The sequence below is a fragment of the Lampris incognitus genome, chromosome 10, assembly GCF_029633865.1.
Source record: "Lampris incognitus isolate fLamInc1 chromosome 10, fLamInc1.hap2, whole genome shotgun sequence".
NCBI classification, from domain to species: domain Eukaryota; kingdom Metazoa; phylum Chordata; class Actinopteri; order Lampriformes; family Lampridae; genus Lampris; species Lampris incognitus.
In genome coordinates, this window is record NC_079220.1 from 7,916,104 (window position 1) to 7,935,324 (window position 19,221).

Consider the following 19,221-nt stretch of genomic DNA (forward strand, 5'->3'; position numbering starts at 1 on the left):
TATTATTAGTTAGCAGAGAGGGCATGCTGGCCCTTGCGGAGTAACATTACACAACAAGGGTAAATCAATGGGTTAAAGTCCACATAGACTGCTTGTGTTCCTCTTGATAACAGCCTTCGTCGCATGATTTAGCGCGCTCGTATAGGCAACCTCGCAGTCCAACACGAAAGTCACACATGGAGCGGATCAGCGATTACCTTTGCAGGTATAAGAACTACAACTTTGCTATTGGGACCACCACCGCAGAACACATCGATTCACTCCAGAGCTTTGAAATCCGGGACAGTGACGTCTTCTTGGTCACTTATCCAAAGTCAGGTGAGTGAGGCAATTTGGAAATGGTTTTCTTTTTTTTTATGTTTAGATACATTTTGGTCTCAAGGTACCCTAAGCCATACTTTGCCATACGTGCCTCGATCCAGCATATGTAAAAAAAACAAAAAAACAAAAACATAATATATATATATATAAATATATATATGTATATATAAATATATATAAGTGTATATATAAGTATATATATAAGTATATGTATATATATATATACTTTTTCCTGTATCTGTGTTGATATTCCGCTCCTCATTAGTTGAGCACATATAACAGTTTTGGAAAAAAATGCTATATATATATATATATATATATGTATATATATAGCATATATATAGCATATACACTACCGTTCAAAAGTTTGGGATCACCCAAACAATTTCGTGTTTTCCATGAAAAGTCACACTTATTCACCACCATATGTTGTGAAATGAATAGAAAATAGAGTCAAGACATTGACAAGGTTAGAAATAATGATTTGTATTTGAAATAAGATTTTTTTTACATCAAACTTTGCTTTCGTCAAAGAATCCTCCATTTGCAGCAATTACAGCATTGCAGACCTTTGGCATTCTAGCTGTTAATTTGTTGAGGTAATCTGGAGAAATTGCACCCCACGCTTCCAGAAGCAGCTCCCACAAGTTGGATTGGTTGGATGGGCACTTCTTTGAGCAGATTGAGTTTCTGGAGCATCACATTTGTGGGGTCAATTAAACGCTCAAAATGGCCAGAAAAAGAGAACTTTCATCTGAAACTCGACAGTCTATTCTTGTTCTTAGAAATGAAGGCTATTCCATGCGAGAAATTGCTAAGAAATTGAAGATTTCCTACACCGGTGTGTACTACTCCCTTCAGAGGACAGCACAAACAGGCTCTAACAGGTACTATTTAATGAAGATGCCAGTTGGGGACCTGTGAGGCGTCTGTTTCTCAAACTAGAGACTCTAATGTACTTATCTTCTTGCTCAGTTGTGCAACGCGGCCTCCCACTTCTTTTTCTACTCTGGTTAGAGCCTGTTTGTGCTGTCCTCTGAAGGGAGTAGTACACACCGGTGTAGGAAATCTTCAATTTCTTAGCAATTTCTCGCATGGAATAGCCTTCATTTCTAAGAACAAGAATAGACTGTCGCGTTTCAGATGAAAGTTCTCTTTTTCTGGCCATTTTGAGCGTTTAATTGACCCCACAAATGTGATGCTCCAGAAACTCAATCTGCACAAAGAAGTGCCCATCCAACCAATCCAACTTGTGGGAGCTGCTTCTGGAAGCGTGGGGTGCAATTTCTCCAGATTACCTCAACAAATTAACAGCTAGAATGCCAAAGGTCTGCAATGCTGTAATTGCTGCAAATGGAGGATTCTTTGACGAAAGCAAAGTTTGATGTAAAAAAAATCTTATTTCAAATACAAATCATTATTTCTAACCTTGTCAATGTCTTGACTCTATTTTCTATTCATTTCACAACATATGGTGGTGAATAAGTGTGACTTTTCATGGAAAACACAAAATTGTTTGGGTGATCCCAAACTTTTGAACGGTAGTGTATATATATGTATCTATAGCATATATATATGTGTGTATGTATATATGTATGTATGTATGTATGTATGTATGTATGTATGTATGTATGTATTACAAATAAACACTTTTCATACATCCCCTCACAGGAACTATATGGACCCAGCAAATTATTACCTCCATGTATGAGATGCAAGAAGACGCTCGTCTCATTGCCTACCCCAACAACCTGGAGCGGATGCCGTGGCTGGAGTACCTGGAGGGCCGTGAGGACTACTCTCTCAGACCCTCGCCACGGCTGTTTGCCTCACACCTCACGCCGCCTCTCATGCCTCCTGGTCTAAAGGATAAAAGGGCAAAGGTGAGAATTATTAGAGGGTAAAACACGGGGCTTGGATTTCTGTCTCACATTCACTAGTTCAATAAATAACAGGACTGCTGTGTAATTAATCCCCCTTTGTCAAGCCCTACCCGTCTGCTGCGCTCCTTGGTTACTGTTGGTAAATCAGACAAAAAAATAACACCCCCAAGTCCATTTCCACTGAAAACCCCTGTTGAGTTAAATGACATTTATTTGCACTTAATTCATGCATTTCTTTTGAAAAATGTCTCTGTGTGAAGAAACACCTCCGGTACAGGACAGTGTTGAGCATTGTATGAATTTGTAACAAAAAAAAAAAAATAGAAGAAGAAACTAACATTTTTCTGACGTCTAACTTTCATGGTTGCCGCCTGTAGTGCTGGCGCTACCTTTCCCCTCTCCATAGACTCAACGTGCTAATCTTTCAGTGACTACTTTTGGAACCGGGGGGTCTCAAATACCCTAATGCCTCTTCTGCACTACCCAGAACTGGGCCGTGAAGGGGGCTGCTAGGCTGAGCCCAGTAAAGCCCGGTTGGGCTCCCAACCGGGCGGCACGGTGGTCCAGTGGTTAGCACTGTTAACTCACAGCAAGAAGGTCCCGGGTTCGAATCCCAGGCCGTTTCAGGTCCTTTCTGTGTGGAGTTTGCATGTTCTCCCCCTGTCGGCGTGGGTTTCCTCCGGGTGCTCCGGTTTCCTCCCACCATCAAAAAGACACGCGTGTTAGGGTTCATACTCCTGTCTGTGCCCCTGAGCAAGGCGATGGAAAGAAGAACTGGAGTTGGTCTCCGGGTGCTGCAGCTGCCCACTGCTCCTAGGATGGGTTACATGCAGAAGATGAGTTTCCCCAAGGGATTAGTATGGCGTTGCTAGTCACAAGACTGTCAGTTGTTTTGCATTAGCTAGGTCAGTTTGTTTTTGCTTATCATTTTTTTCCAACTTTCTTTACTACTACTGTAATATGACCAAAATGTAAAAAAAAATTTTTTTTTTGAGTGCAGGGTGGAATCAGGTATCTGAAATGAGATTTTACTGAAACATGGAATACAGAAAAATAAAAAGGCAATGACACGAGTGCATGATATATACATAATATTATCTGGAATGTGACCTTATTTCATATGAGAAATGCCCTTTTCATGGTGGCTATAGCATATGGTTTGCATACTCACGTATACTCTGCTTTTTATTAGCTTCAGTAGCAAGTAAGGTCATGGAGATTAGGGCAAGTAGGTCAATGCTAACTTTGGGTGAGCCAGTTAACCACCTCGCTCTCTTGTTTTTGGTCTCTCACCCAGTCCAAAAAGCGGCTAGCCTTTCTTCCAAGTGCTTTGTCAGTTTTGCTTAGAGGTGGTCTCAGACGTCTGCTAAGAAAAAGAGAAAAGGAAAAAAACCTCCACCAAATCCACTTTACATGGAAAATTAGCAAATCCCGACTAACTTGTTATGTTGCCATGAGCACTGAGTGACAGTTAAGGGACCAATCATTAATAAGATGACGTTAAGTCCCGCCTCCCAGCACCAGCCGGGCTGGAGTACAGGAAAAGGATTCATGTGTATGGCTGTCATGGCGCAACGCGGCACGGCCCCGTGAAAAAGGCGTATGTTAGCAACAGGGCCTTCAATATACCGTGGAGCAACATGTACAGGATAAAACATTGACGGCTGCATCAATGCAGACACAATATCTGGACTTAAGGACCAAAGCCAAATGGATGGATATTAGCAATGTTTGCTATGCGTGCAAACCCTCTGGTTGGTGGGTCAGCAACCAATCAAAAGGCCAACAATGGGTTAGATGTGTACCTGCCCACCTACCAATCTATCACCATAAAATTTATTTCAATATCTGTCTTTGTCTGTCTGCCTGCCTGCTATCTATCTGTGTGCTGTCCATGTGTCCGTCTGTTGGTCTATCTTTTACTCGTTAATCAATGAACGAATGAATAAATTGCAGATAATCTATGTGATGCGGAACCCAAAGGACAATGTTGTTTCCTATTACCACTTCTGTTGTTCCTGGACCACGCTGGAAACGCCAAAGAGCTTTGCAGACTTCTTGGAGCAGTATCTGGAGGGGAAAGGTGAGATACCCGGGGCCTCATTACAGAGCTGATAATTACACTGTATGTACAAAAGTATGGGAACACCTGGCCATTACACCTACAGGAGCTTCTATGGCATCCCATTCTAAATCCATAGGCATTAATAGGGAGTTGGTCCCTCCTTTGCAGCTATGACAGCTTCCACTCTTCTAGGAAGGCTTTCCACAAGATTTTGCAGTGTGTCTGTGGGAATTTTTGCCCACCCGTCCAGAAGAGCATTTGTGAGGTCAGGCACTGATGTTGGACGAGAAGACCTGGCTCGCAATCGCCATTCTAGTTCATCCCCAAGGTGTTCGACGCCGTTGAGGTCAGTGCTCTGTGTGGGCCAGTCAAGTTCTTCCACCCCAAACTTACCCAACCAAGTCTTAATGGACCTTGCTTTGTGCACCGGGGCACAGTCATGCTGGAACAGAAAAGGGCCCTCCCCAAGCTGTTCCCACAAAGCTGGAAGCATAGAATTGTCCAAAATGTCTTGGTGTGCTGAAGCATTAAGATTTCCCTTCACTGGAACTAAGGGGCCTAGCCCAACCCCTGAAAAACAATGCCATACTGTAACCCTTCTTTAATAAGGATAACATTTTACCTCAAGGTCAGGTATAGTATGAGTTGACTGTGTGTGAATAATCTGGACGAGGCGCAAGGTAAGTAGAGTTGCATGGAATTATACTTTAGATAGATGTAGATAGGGAATAACAGTATGTACCAATATTCATATGATGGTTCGCAAATACTAAAAATAAATAAATGCAAAATACAAGCATGAATTATAAACTGATATGTTGCAGCGCTGCAATACCCCTGTTGTGCACAACACCCAAATAAACAAAATAATAAACAAAAGGAGATATCTCGTTGGGGGCCTTAACTGGAAGTTCTACTTGAATAAATCCAGGAAGTGAATGGCTACTGGAACAGTCTTACTTGAATCAAGTCCGTGAAGTGTTTCCTGGCTCACAGTTCATCGAGTTCGCCAACAGGAGGCGCTACACAGTCAATGATGGACGATTTAGGCAGGCTGAATCTGCTTGACCAGATTCAGCCTTACTGGCGTTCCCCCCCCCCCCCCCAAGTAAAATGGCGGGAAGACGCAACCTTAATGGCTAGGTTGTGGGCCTGTTCGCTATTATAAGAAATAAAAATGTTCAGGCTTGCAATCACGGTAACCACCAGTGATCTGCCAGCGCGCATAGAATGTAATGCAGAAGAGAACCGCCCAGCAAGCCAGACCAGTAGAATCACGGTCTCTTAAAGTGACAGTACCGAATTAGGCATACGATACCTATACATGTAAATGAACCATTGTAATATGATAGGGGGATACAATACCATTATCCCTCCTCCACCACACTTTACAGCTGGCACAATGCACTCAGTCGGGTAACGTTCTCCTGGCATCCGCCAAACTGAGACTCCTCCATTAAACTGCCAGACAGAGACGCTTGATTCGTCACTCCACACGTTTCCACTGCTCCAGAGTCCAGTGGCAGCGTGCTTTACACCGCTCCTTCCGATGCTTGGCATTCTGCTTGGTGATGTAAGGCTTGCATGCCGCTGCGAAACCCATTCCATGGAGCTCCCGGCGCACAGTTTTTGTGCTGATGTTAACGCCGGAGGAAGTTTGGAACTCTGCAGTCAACAGAGCGTTGGAGACTTTTACGCACTATGCGCCTCAGCACTCGCCGACCCCGCTGTGTGACTTTACATGGTCTGCCACTTCGTGGCTGAACCGCTGTTGTTCCTAAACGCTTCCCCCTTTCAATAATACCACTTACAGTTGGCCGTGGAATACCTAGCAGGGAAGACATTTCACGAACTGACTTATTGCAAAGGTGGCATCCTATACAGTACCACGCTTGAATTCACTGAGCTGTTCGGAGCGACCCATTCTTTCACAAATGTTTGTAAATGCAGACTGCATGCTGCTTGATTTTATACACCTGTGGCAATGGGTCTGAATGAAACACCTGAATTCAATTATTTAAGAGGTGTGTCCCAATATTTTTGTACTTAGTGTATATTTCTGTGGAAAAAGAGTGTTGTGTTGTGCCGTGCTGGGGTTTTCCCTCTTCATTCTCATCTGCTGTGTACAAAGTGTGGAGGCTAATTATAGACAGGTCCATTATAACACATTTTCTTTTTGTTTCTGCATTGGGAAATTAAGGATCTTCAAACATATCGATGTATCTTTCCTGCCTTGTGACTGTAAATTTGTGAAACAAATATTGTCAATGTAAATAGTGATTAATAAATGAGTAACAGGGCACTTACAAGCTCTTGCAACACACTTGTTAATATTAGCAGAAAACACACTGGCTTAAAAGCATTAATAACCATGTCTTGCAAAGTTGCATCTAGTGTCTTCTTCCTTTTTTAACTAAACTTAACCTATTCCTAAGGGCACTCAACAGACTAGACCAAAAGATTTACCTTGACCTTAAACATTTGGGACTTTTTTGTCTAAACTAATTTTTCAGATTCAGAAATGTCAGGTCTACATTTTTTCCCCCTTTAAATGCTTTTATTAAGAATGAACCAAGGCGCCTCCATTTTTCTCATGCTGCAGGATCGTGGTTTATGTCGATAGTGATCTTAGTCTGTGCTGCGGCACCTGACTTTATACATAATGGATATTTGTTTTCGATTTTTCTGTATTTTATTCAGTTAGAAAATTGAGAGGAACCAATCAGTAAGGCATAACATACATAAACTTATGCTATGCTATGTCTTCATTCAGTTGGTGCAGCCTCCTGGTTTGATCACATTAGGGAGTGGCATGCAAAGAGAGACCAGTACAACATGCTCTTCCTCACATACGAGGATATGATTTTGGTAAGACTTCACTTCCACCACTATTGTCTAGGTACAGTTTAGATGGTGTAACATTTTACTATGACACATACTGCAATCTTTTTTGTACAACCTTTTCATTGAAGAGTCAGTAGCCTCATGTTGGCTCAAGAGTCTGAGGGTCACTGACAAAAAAAAAATTTTTTTTTGAGGACCTTTAGGTTAGACTTTGGAAAATTGAGGAAACAGCATTTTGAATTCTTACTTTGTATTCTAGTAAACTGTCCCTGTTCCAATTCCAAGCAGCATTCAAAGTCTAGTGTTATTTTTCTTGGCTCTTGATAAACACCATGTTATCTCAATCTCGTGGTTCTCCTTTGGCCTTCTGTTCATTTTTCCTTCAGGATCTTAAGACAGCGGTGATCAAGATCTGCCGTTTCTTGGGGAAAGACCTTTGTGATGCAGCTATTGATCAAATTGTGGAAAAATCTACCTTCAAGAACATGAAACAAGACCCCAAAGCCAACTACGAGTTCCTGCCGGTGGAAAAAATCCAAGGGAAATTCATGCGCAAAGGTAAGGTGACCTCTAAACTGGAGGATCCTGTACATGTGTAAATTAACGTCAGTCAGTTAACAGTGTAACAGTCAGGTCTGACATTTTTCTTTTCTGTTGCAGGGAAGATAGGTGACTGGAAAAACACATTTACTACAACCCAGAGCGAGAGGTTTGACCAGATCTTTCAGGAGCGAATGGGAGATATGTCTTTGGCGTTCACCTGGGACGCAGCACAGCAATCCTAAAGGGACATGTACAGAATTTTTGCTCCACACTACAACCTTACTACTCCTGTTTACGGACACTTACATAATTACAGACATTCTATGTATCATCTTTGCGATACTAATAGGTTAGTTATTAATGTGTACAATAAGATAACCAGCAAAATATTGCCTTGTAACCCATTTTATGACCCTTGCCTCTGGAAGACCCAATATTTAGATGTTTAAAAAGTAAAATAAGGCATTAAGAAGCTGTAAAAGTTGCAAGAATGAGAATATAACATAACGTTAAAGCTTTCTGGGATGTATCTGTGATTTAGGGAAAGACAAATACAATTTACTTGATAATAAAAAAACAAAAAACATGTTGGCCAATTGTTAATGGTTTTTATTGAATGTCAAAAGGAGTTGTGTGTTGCCATGTGTGGTGCGGAGCCACTTTGGTCACTGGTGCCGTCTCCTCACATCAGTTTTCTTCCTCTAGAAAATAGTTGACCAGAACAGAGACAAAGGAAATAGGGAAGGGGGAACAGTTTACACCACAGTCAATTAACAGCAGGACCAACCTTCAAAAATACAGTCCACCAAACATTCAGTCATCTTCAGCTGCTTCTCCGGGGGTCGGGTTGCGGTGGCAGCAAGCTAAGTAGGGCACTCCAGACATCCCTCTCCCCAGCAACGCCTTCCAGCTCCTCCTGGGGGATCCCAAGGCATTCCCAGGCCAGATTAGACATGTAGTCCCTCCAGCAAGTTCTGGGTCTGCCCCGGGGTCTCCTCCAAGTTGGCTGTGCGCAGTAAACCTCCAAAAGAAGGTGCCCAGGAGGCATCCTAATCAGATGCCCGAACCACCTCAACTGGCTCCTTTCGATGCGAAGGAGCAGCGGCTCTACTCCGAGCTCCCTCCAAATGTCCGAGCTCCTCACTCTATCTCTAAGGCTGAGCCCAGACACCCTACAGAGGAAACTCATTTCAGCCGCTTGTATCCACGATCTCACCCTTTCGGTCACTACCCAAACCTCATGACTATAGTTGAGGGTTGGAATGAAGACTGACTGGTAAATTGACAGCTTTGCCAGACAAGGAAAAAACTCCAACATATCTTAAAAATATCGCAGTGACTTAATAATTCCTCTTCATAAGAGAACTTTTTTCTTAAAGTGGAAAAAGGTTATATGTAGAAACTTTCAAGTAAACAGAAAAGGCAATCCTTGTGGACAGGATGTTGTGTTGCTGTGAAGCCTCTTGAGGCAAATTTTTAATTGGCGATATTAGGCTACACTAATAAAATTGACTTGACTTGTGTTGCAAAACAGTTGTCTGTTGAAATGCTACCACAACATATCTTAACAGTATTTTTAAGTATAGAAATTCAAGTTTGTGAAGTGAAATAACAGACAAAAGTATCAACGGTTACAGAACCCCCCCAAAAAACAAAATGATGCTAAACGTCGCATAGTGTATGTGCATGGTGAAATAGAGCAATTACACTAGGGTCACTGCCAAATTAACATATATATATATATAATATGATTACTATTATCTGGTCTGGGAAATGGTAGCAACTGAAATTCAAATCTCACCTTCCTCCTCTTCCTCTTCCTCCTCCTCCTCATCCTCCTCATCTTCATCAGAGCTGAAGGTCCCGTCAGGCAAGCTGTACACGCGGATCACTTGCTGTTGGCGTAAGACAAAAAAAAAAAAGAGTCAGCAAATGCTGCATGAAGGAAAATACCAGCGGGTTTTGTCTACGATAGTTCTGGTCAGCAAGGATTCAAACTTGGCTTTTCAGTTAAGCCAGTCTCCGCACTGCCAAACTGATGACCAGTTGAGGAACATGTATTAAATGCCTAACAGCAATATCTTAAAACAAACAAATTAAAAAAAAAAAAACCTTCAAAACACAGAAATACCCAGTTTATAAAATTAAATTCATGCAAGACAAAAATGTACTTGAGCAATGCGGTTAAGCTTGGAGGTCCATCTGGAATTACTGTCCACATTGTAGAAACCACCAAGAAGGTCAACGCTGGGTGACGGCTCACCTTGTTAGGGTCCTTGAGGATGAGGTACTTGCCCTCATCCAGCTTGCGGCAGATATCAATGACACAGCGGAGGATGCCCCAGGCGTTCTCCATGCTCAGGTTGATCTGGCTGGCGAACTCATTGGGCTTGAACTGCTGAGTGCCCAGGATGACGTGGCGAGCAGAATCCTTTACATGGTAACGAGACACGTAACTGGAGAAAAGAAAGGGAAACAAATATATTGGTTAATATTCGAACTATTCAACTCTTTTCCCCGTCATGCAGCCATGCGCTAAAATAACAACAACAACCTGGAAGTCAAAGGGGAGCAGCTAAATATATAAAATAGAAGGTGGCAGCTTTGGAGAAAGTGCAGCATTTGCACTCTTTTTTCTGCCATTGATGAGCACTTTCAAAAGTGGAGAAACGTTAGGTTTTTCAACAGCGCGCACAAGAACTCACCAGTTTCATTATGTTTTGTAAGCCAACCAATCCCAAAAAGGAAAACGTGGTTTCAGGCAACATAGGCGGCTAAAAAAGTTTGACAATAGCTTGGTGAATTAAGGAGAAAGTACAGATCGCCAAATCCTTGAAATTCAACTCGCAAATTATTAGTGTAGGGGCACGTAGGCTGTATTGTGAGATTTCTGAAGAACAAGAGTTGTACCCAAGTTCTTATTGCTTATTTTACTTATAGCAATAATAAATACAGCTTGTTGTTATGGCAGTGTGTGTCGTGCACCCTTTCCCTAACTATGTGGCAGAAAATGCGACTGAAGTGAACCCTTTTCTATAAAAAAGTGGATAGTCTGAAAGCAGAGTTAAGACAACTAAAGTACAACAGGCCAAGCTACTCTGTAGCTAAACAAGCTAGTGCCCCGTTTTTGAGAACATGACCGTGAATCAATCCGAAGTTTCTCACCCCAATTTCAGGTACTCTGAGCCAGCCAGCATAGCACAGCAGGTCCAGCGGGCCAGTTTGTAGCTGTTATTCTTCAGCTCGGTGGCCAGGACAGCTCCCCTCTGGGAGTCCAGCTTCTGGCGCCAGTCCACTCCATTACAATGCTGTTGAGGGGAAGGGAGGAACAACAGATGAGTGATATGAAGAGATTATCCTGCATTACATCCCACGGCTTTTTCCTAGTTTGATATTTTTTCAAACATTCTTTAAGGTTATCGGTTAGTTGGATTACCAAATCACTAAAAACACAGCAATGCGTACCAAAAGCAAAGCTGGTGATTTATTACATGTCTGGCTGGAAAAAATGAATTCTGGGAAATTTCCAAGAATTCTGAGGATATGTGAATCCCCCCCCCCCCCAGGCCTGGAAAATGCAGTCAAATTCCATGACTTCCATACCAGGTTTTCCATGGCCTTAGGCAGCCCCCCCGCAGACGCATCCCTACAGACACCTCCACTAAAAGCTCTGTTTCCCCTCCTCCTCCTCTGTCCCTTTGCCTTACCCTGGAGTCCCACTCATTGAGGGTCTTGATGTTAATGAAAGACACTTCTCCATTGGCTCCGGTCATCACGCCATCGTGCTCACAGCGCACAATAAGGTCAATGTCCTCCCCAAGTTTCCAGCGACGGTACCTGGGACAGAAACACAATCACTTAGCCTGGAAGAAAAAAAATTCCCAGCATGGCTAATGTGAGAAAAAAGACCATGTGTAGATTAATACTTGGGGTGGTTTAATGACCACATCAGGTGATCACAGTGGGCTATATATGCCCAGGTTACAACTTGTGTGTGTGTGTGTGTGTGTGGGGGGGGGGTGAAGGGGGTTGTCTTAAAAAGTTTTACTAGGCAAAAAGGAGTTTAATCGCCCATCGAAATGTATGTACGGCTCATACCGCTAAATATTTCAAACAAAAAACATCCACCAAATAACATGACAACACGTCTCATGTGGTTGATAAACACTGCACACACGGAGCAGAGGTTTCCAATTCAGATATCCCGATGGATTGGCTGCTGACACTCAATAATTACGTTTACTGTTTTACAGCAAGTAATATTCTTATGAAGAAAATTATTCCTCTCGACTCTGAAAAGGGAGAGCAGGACAGATCCAGTGAAAATCCTATCAGTAATTACCCGTGGCATGACGGCATGGAATTCTTAGAAATGAAAGCCAGCACGGCGATTTCCTATCTGGATTCAAAAACTTAAACTAACCAGCAGGGGTCAGTACCCACCTATAGGCGACAGACGCCACCTCACTCTTGTCCATGTCTTCCTCCACGAATGGATTGGAGTTTGGGAACTTATAACGCTCTCCTCCCTGATAAAAAGAAGAAAAAAATAATGCATGACACAACAATCTGGAAAGGTTTTATTATGATTTGCTCCATTATTCTCATGGTATGTGTTGAATATGTTGAACCTGTCAACCCAATATTCGCAATAATGTGAAAACTACACAGAATTATCAACCCAGAATTTCAGATTTTTATGATTTTAAGTTATAAATGCTTTTCCCCAGTTGGTTAAAAAGTGTGACTCACACGTTACAGTTTATTATATTGTGGGCATTTGAACACTGTAAGAAATGGCAAAGATGAGAGGTGACCGGGTCAAAACATTTCCTTTCAACACTGTATGTCATTGTTTAATCCAAACTTTGTTCATTCTTCTAGTCACTTTGGCAGGTAATCAACCATAATTTAGAGGTAATCAACCATAATTTAGAGCCCAATTAAAATCCAGATGGCTGTCAAAATGGTGAAGAGGATGGTTAATGTTGGAAAGTAGCAGCCAACGTTGCTGGTGGACAAAAGTCCGCTTTGCATCTCTGATGAAATTCATCATGTTAGAAATGTCCACAAAGACAGAAATTTGACCATTCCCACTTAAGCTGTCGGAGAAAGCAAAAAAAGAAGAAGCAAAAGTCAATTCCCAATGCCCCAGTACAGTGATGGGGACACTGTAGCAGATGTCGTCCTTTGGAAGAGACGTTAAACCGAGGTCCTGACTCACTGTGGTCATTAAAGAGCCCATGGCACTTACTGCAAAGAGTAGGGGTTTCCCCTGGTATCCTGGAAAAAATCCCTAACCTGGCTCTCTCCATCTGACCACGTAATCATCTCATCTTATCATCAGCCACTTCTCTGGGGTCGGGTCACGGCAGCAGCAAGCTAATTAGGGCAACTCCAGACGTCCCTCTCCCCAGCAACGCCCTCCAGCTCCTCCTGGGGGATTCCCAAGGGGTTCCCAGGACAGATTGGACATGTAGTCCCTCCAGCGAGTTCTGGGTCTACTCTGGGGTCTCCTCCCTGTTGGTCATGCCCGGAAAACCTCCAAAGGAAGGCGCCCAGGAGGCATCCTGATCAGATGCCCGAACCACCTCAACTGGCTCCTTCCAACGTGAAGGAGCAGGGGCTCTACTCCGAGCTCTCCCCGGATGTCCAAGCTCCTCACCCTCTCTAAGGCTGAGCCCAGAGACCCTACAGAGGGAACTCATAAGCTCATGACCATAGGTGAGGGTTGGAACGAGGACTGACTGGTAAATTGAGAGCTTTGCCTTCCGGCTCAGCTCCCTTTTCACCACAACGGTCCAGTACAACATCCACCTTACTGCTGATGCTGCACCAATCCGCTTGTCAATCTCCCGCTCCATCCTACCCTCACTCGTGAACAAGACCTCAAGATACTTGAACTCCTTAACTTGAAGCAACAACTCATTCCCAACCCAGAGGGAGCAATCCACCATTTTCCGGTAGAGAACCATGGCCTCAGACTTGGAGGTGCTGACTCTCATCCCGGCCATTTCACACTCAGCTGCAAACCGACCCAGTGCGCGCTGGAAGTTGCGTTCTGATGAAGCCAACAAAACCACATTATCTGTGAAGAGCAGAGATGCGATTTTGAGGTTCCCAAAACAGACATACTCCTCACCTTGGCTGCGCCTTGAGATCCTGTCCATGAATATCACAAACAGAATCGGAGACAAAGGACAACCTTGGCGGAGTCCGACACCCACCGAAAACGTGTTTGATGTTCTGCCGAGAATGCGGACACAGCTCTCACTTTGGTTATACAAGGACCGGATGGCTTGTAGCAACTGCCCCAGTACCCCATATTCCCGCAGTACTCCCCACAGAGTGCCCCGGGGTACATGGTCGTAAGCCTCCTCCAAGTCCACAAAACACATGTATACTGGCTGGTCAAACTCCCATGCCTCCCCTCAGCACTTCCGCAAGGGTAAAGAGCTGGTCCGTTGTTCCACAGCCAGGATGGAATCCGCATTGTTCCTCCTGAATCTGAGGTTCGACAATTGGTCACAGCCTCCTTTCCAGCACCCTAGAGTAGACTTTCCCAGGGAGGCTGAGCAGTGTGATGCCCCAATAATTGGAGCACACCTTCCGGTCACCTAATCATCCCCCAGTCTAACTAGCACATTGATTCCTTCCCTCGCCACCTGAAGCTGATGTGTGATGAGTATTCTGGTGCAAAATGGCTGCATCACCCTGGTGGGTGCTATATATTGGTGGTGGTTGGGGTGAGTTTCCCCCCTTCTATGTGAAGCACTTTGGGTGTCTAGATAAAGCGCTATATAAATGTAATCCATTATTATTATTATTATTATTAATAATAAAGTATCAGCTTTTGGGGCACCCAAGCGGCTTAGCATGTTAAGTTTCATTAAAGTCAGAGTTTAAAAGATCTTTAAAATATCAGTTATGAGTATAAATTAATTTTGACTTAATTCAATATGCTTTATATATTTCCCAATTTGTATATGTGATAAACTTCTCCTTTTATTAGGATGGGGGTGGAATCTACCAGCCAGTGCACCCAAAACAGAGATGTTTTAACAAAGATGGCAAGTATTCAAAAATGCATTTTGTTTTTCAATTTTGAAAAACATGTTAATAGGCTCAAAATTATATCTTACCCAAAGCATTAGTAAATAGCTTACATACTTGGGTTAAGGTGAACCTACCATGCGCAAGCACTGCTGGCTGAAGTTGTGGTTGATGTATGTGGCCTCCATGGCCAGGTTACGGGGAGAGTTGAAAGAATTGCCCTCATCTTGAGGTGGCTCGTTGGCGGTCTCACTCACGGTCAACAAATCTGAAGCGTGTCAGATATTAGACATATATTAGAGCATTTCAGTTCAAAATATAAAGCTGCCACATTAATGTATGTTGACTGATGTTTTAGAGCGAGGTCTTTAGCATAATTAGGTTTGAATATGCCTCATAAACCCTCACCAAAGTCAGCGTTGTCTCTCTTGTCAAAGAAGAGCTTGTTGCCCACTCTCTCCACAATAACATCCCAAGAGTTGACTGAGCGTGTGCAGCACATCAAGGTGGCCAAGATGGCGTCAGTGGCAAACACATTGCCCTGGGTCTTTGCCAGCTAAATAGGACGATTAAACATAATTGTTCATTAATTAGAACATTCAATTTGAAAACAAAATTAAGAGCCACACAGTCAAACAATGGCCACAGTTAGACAATGCAAAACATTCTTAATAGTAATTGATCCTGGTCTTTGGAACAACATTTTGCATGCCCTGGTACCTTGCGGATGACTGGGTCATCAGTGGTAGTGACAGTGTGGAAAATCCTCTTGATGCTTTTGAGCTGTCTCTCATTGCGAGTGGTGACACGGTCAAAGGCCTTGTCATAGTACTCCAAGGCACCACAGCACTCACTGAAAAGGTTGTGGGACAAAAAGATGTAAAATCTCTTGAATCTACCTAAATAAAAGATGAATGATATTTAATAAGCTAGTCTGATTCGGTTCAGTTCTGTGTATAAGTTCCTCACATGTCTGTGGGGTCAGCCACCTCCATGTATCTCATCTTCATAAGCCTGGGGAAGTCCATCTCTTCCTTCACTTCCCAGTCACTCCTCACCTCCACAGAGGAATCTCTGGGTTTCAGTTGGGCCTGTAGGAATAATAATAATAATAATAATAATAACGTATTTGGTATAGAAATACAGTTTTTCTATAATAAAACCATTACACTATAAAAGAACAGAAGGTTGCCACAAAAGTACAACAGCAAAAACTAAGACATAGCATTATGGTAATAAGAACCTAGATATAGTAATGGTGAGGGTTTTGGGAAATAGATTTGCTGTCAAACCACAAAAATACTATCAAATCCCTCGCACTGGCCAACAACACAGCTAAACATAAAAATACAGATATGGGAGGGAAAAGGGCAGTAGGAAGAAATAAAGACAGATTTAGTATTAGCAAGTGTAAAGATGGTAAGAACTACTTACTTCTAAATCGTCCCTTACAAAGAGTCTCACCAAAATGATCATTCATACAACAGGTCAGCAATTAATACCTCCGAGTTTGCTGACTAGGGGCATACCTGGGATTTTTGGTCCCACTTCTGACGGACACCAAACTGTTTTTGGAACTTCTTCTGCAAGCGCATACGATCCCTGGACAAAGCAAAAAAAAAAAAAAAAAAAAAAAAAAGTCAAGTTAGAGCAAGGATTCTTAAAACCTGGGTTCTAAGTTGTAAGTCATGGGCCCACATTGTCTGAATTTAGTTTTGTTCTGGGTCCAAGGATCATGTGATACTCTTAAACAGAGCCTCTTCTGACGAAATGTGGGTCCAGAGCTCTCACCTCTCCTTCTGCTTGGCGCTCTTAGGCAGCGTCTGCATGTTGAATTGGGTGAGGTTCCTGCGGTCCTTGTCCCTGCGCAGATTTCTCTGATAACAGAAAAGTCGACCTGTTAATCGGCCACTTTAAACAAGCTACAGAAGGTGAGACACTTTAAATAAACTGATACAAAGCCCATTTCATCCAATATCAAATCTCTGTAGTTTTGTGCACTGTAGATGGGAGTTTATTGTACCTGAGCAAAACGCATGCGGTTCCTCTGGTAGGCAGTTTTCTGTGTCTTTGCAGTGTCCACCAACTGGAAACTAGTTTCATCCTCCTCATGAAAATAGGCATACTGGCTACCTCCTCCAAACTGAGAAGAATACTTATCTGAGGAGGCAAAATGGAATGTGCTCATTTAGTTTCTTGTGGACTTGTTAAGCCAAGTTTACACTAAAGGTTCACAATGAAACTGTTTTAGAATGTTGCAGAGGAAAAAGTTGCAGCAGTGTAAACTACACCGTCTCAGCTGGAATCAAGCCGGATGATGGAGTCACCTGTGACTGAGCTTGTCAAGTCGCCAGTTTTAGAACATAAGGTACATCATCTGTTTCAGCAGCCAATCAACTGCAACTGTAGGAAGCAACTCACTATCACTATCCTCATTCATATTTTGACACGCTACAAAGTATCTAGCTAGAAAAATGCCTTAAAAGCCGGCAGTTAGAACGGAAATACAGAGTAGTTATAGAAACGACACACCATCTCATCTAGTGTCACTGGTGTAAACTGACAAGATTCAAAATGTTGCAGGCCACATTCTTTTGCAAGTGGTTGCAAATTTCAACTCATCTTGTCACGAATCTTTGGTGTAAACTTGGCTTTACACTCAATGACATTTGAGGGATTAGGATGATACAAGACATGAAAAGCCTTCATGGTATTTTTAATCATATGCTAAATGAATATATGTCAGTGACATTGCTTATTTAAGATCATACCTGACTTTATGGTCAAATGGTCAGCTAGATGTATAATATTTGGACTAACAAAGACCTTATCAAAGTGTCTGAAAATGTTCATTTTACTCTTTCTAACTCACTTGTGTATCTCTTATCTTGATAAGTTGCCCCAGTCCAGTCAGCAACCTAGAGAGAGAGAGAGAGAGAGAGAGAGAGAGAGAGAGAGCACAAAATGGAGTTAAAAAAAAAGAAAAAGAAAACTCCAAAACAATGATGTGGTACTGCCAGGGGGGGGGGGTTTGTCGGTGTGCGAGGTAAAGACACAAACCTTTCCCAGACGATCTCCTTTGCTGAAGGGCTGGTAGGGCATGTCTTTGAACTTCTCTGGAACCGCACAGGGACCCCATCCTGATGGGTTGTCCTGGATCACAGGGGCGTTGAACTTTGCCATTATCTGTGATCAGGGCGAAAGGAACGGATTAGGACTTGGCAACACACAAGTGTGTGTACAGTAAATAACCTGGAGTACTACATTGTGACCTAAAAGGGTTGAAATTGAACTTAATTCCACACAATCAAGGGGTCTCAGTCAATGAGCAGCACTACTCTCTCCAGCAGTGCACAGAACAAGGCACTGATCAGTTTGCGCAGTGGGCTAGTCATCACTGACCCCTGATTTGCATCGTCTCCGGAGAAAACTGACATCAGCTAACATGTGTGCGGCGATCTGGGTCATTATTAGGAATAGGTTCACCCACTGACACGCACGGGTACCCACAAAAACCCAATGCACCCGCAAAAACTGAGCTATTACGTTAGCAACCAGCCAATCCATCCGAATTAGCCGTTGCTAACGTTAGCTAAACCTACTCCGTCTATCGCCAGGTGGCCGGATGGTTAGCCCCCACGTTAGCCCGGCTAAGCTAACCGGGCGGTGGGGTAAATATTCGTCGGTAAGACTTATTACAGCGTAGCTATGAGCACGGCTGGAAGTATCTCACTCTCAGCCTTTCACATCCATCATTCTGATCTCACCTTAGACGCTGCGACGCGCTATCGAGCGGCTGATTCCGACCGCACGTCAGAGGCACAAGCTCGCTCGTCAGACCGCCTGTGCGAAGGGAAGTGGCCCGCTGTCGTAAAATGGGACGTTCTTCCTGTCGTAAAAAAAAAAAGAAAAAAAATCTCTTCTTCGTCTTCTTAGTTATTGGCGGATCGTAAAATAACGTTAAAAGTACACACTGCCACCTACTGTATGGGAGTAAGTAGAGTCGTGACATTAGAGCGGTGTTTCTCAACCGGGGGTCCGCGGACCCCTAGTGGTCCGTGGTGTAATTGCAAGGGGTCCGTGACAAAATATCTTTAAAAAAAAGATCCTATGACATTTATAGAAATAGGATTATTTTACGCAAACGTGACTGAGACCTTTATCTACCTAAACTATAAAGGGTAACAGGACTTTTTTCTCTAATTACATCTGTTTCACAAGTGTAATTTATTGTATTTTAATAAGAGATCTCGCTCCCGTTTGCATTGTTAAGAGTTACTGCAGATTGAGTTTCTGGAGCATCACATTTGTGGGGTCAATTAAACGCTCAAAATGGCCAGAAAAAGAGAACTTTCATCTGAAACTCGACAGTCTATTCTTGTTCTTAGAAATGAAGGCTATTCCATGTGAGAAATTGCTAAGAAATTGAAGATTTCCTACACCGGTGTGTACTACTCCCTTCAGAGGACAGCACAAACAGGCTCTAACAGGTACTATTTAATGAAGATGCCA

General features: G+C 42.9%; 2 protein-coding genes across 3 annotated transcripts; one reads left to right on the plus strand and one right to left on the minus strand.

Moving 5' to 3' along the window:
• The first annotated feature begins 150 nt into the window (after nt 1–150).
• On the plus strand, nt 151–8,233 carry sult3st1 (sulfotransferase family 3, cytosolic sulfotransferase 1). The gene is made up of 6 exons (XM_056287350.1): nt 151–318; nt 1,993–2,204; nt 4,161–4,287; nt 7,043–7,137; nt 7,500–7,671; nt 7,774–8,233. Exons 1-6 carry the CDS (start codon nt 177–179, stop codon nt 7,896–7,898), a joined length of 873 nt encoding a protein of 290 aa, XP_056143325.1. The 5' UTR covers nt 151–176; the 3' UTR covers nt 7,899–8,233.
• Nucleotides 8,234–8,244: 11 nt separating this feature from the next.
• Nucleotides 8,245–18,580, minus strand: eif3d (eukaryotic translation initiation factor 3, subunit D). Of its 2 annotated transcripts, none has more exons than XM_056287352.1 (16): nt 18,477–18,580; nt 17,770–17,895; nt 17,582–17,627; nt 16,733–16,869; nt 16,501–16,586; nt 16,239–16,311; nt 15,679–15,800; nt 15,430–15,562; nt 15,118–15,265; nt 14,847–14,977; nt 12,100–12,185; nt 11,364–11,493; nt 10,822–10,964; nt 9,920–10,112; nt 9,458–9,551; nt 8,245–8,357 (listed from the first exon to the last, which is right to left on the minus strand). In XM_056287352.1, exons 2-16 carry the CDS (start codon nt 17,890–17,892, stop codon nt 8,344–8,346), a joined length of 1,659 nt encoding a protein of 552 aa, XP_056143327.1. In that variant the 5' UTR covers nt 17,893–17,895; nt 18,477–18,580; the 3' UTR covers nt 8,245–8,343. The 2 variants fall into 2 exon arrangements, with proteins under 2 accessions (XP_056143327.1, XP_056143326.1); XM_056287351.1 differs by lacking the exon at nt 8,245–8,357 and adding an exon at nt 8,364–8,828.
• Between the last annotated feature and the right edge of the window lie 641 nt (nt 18,581–19,221).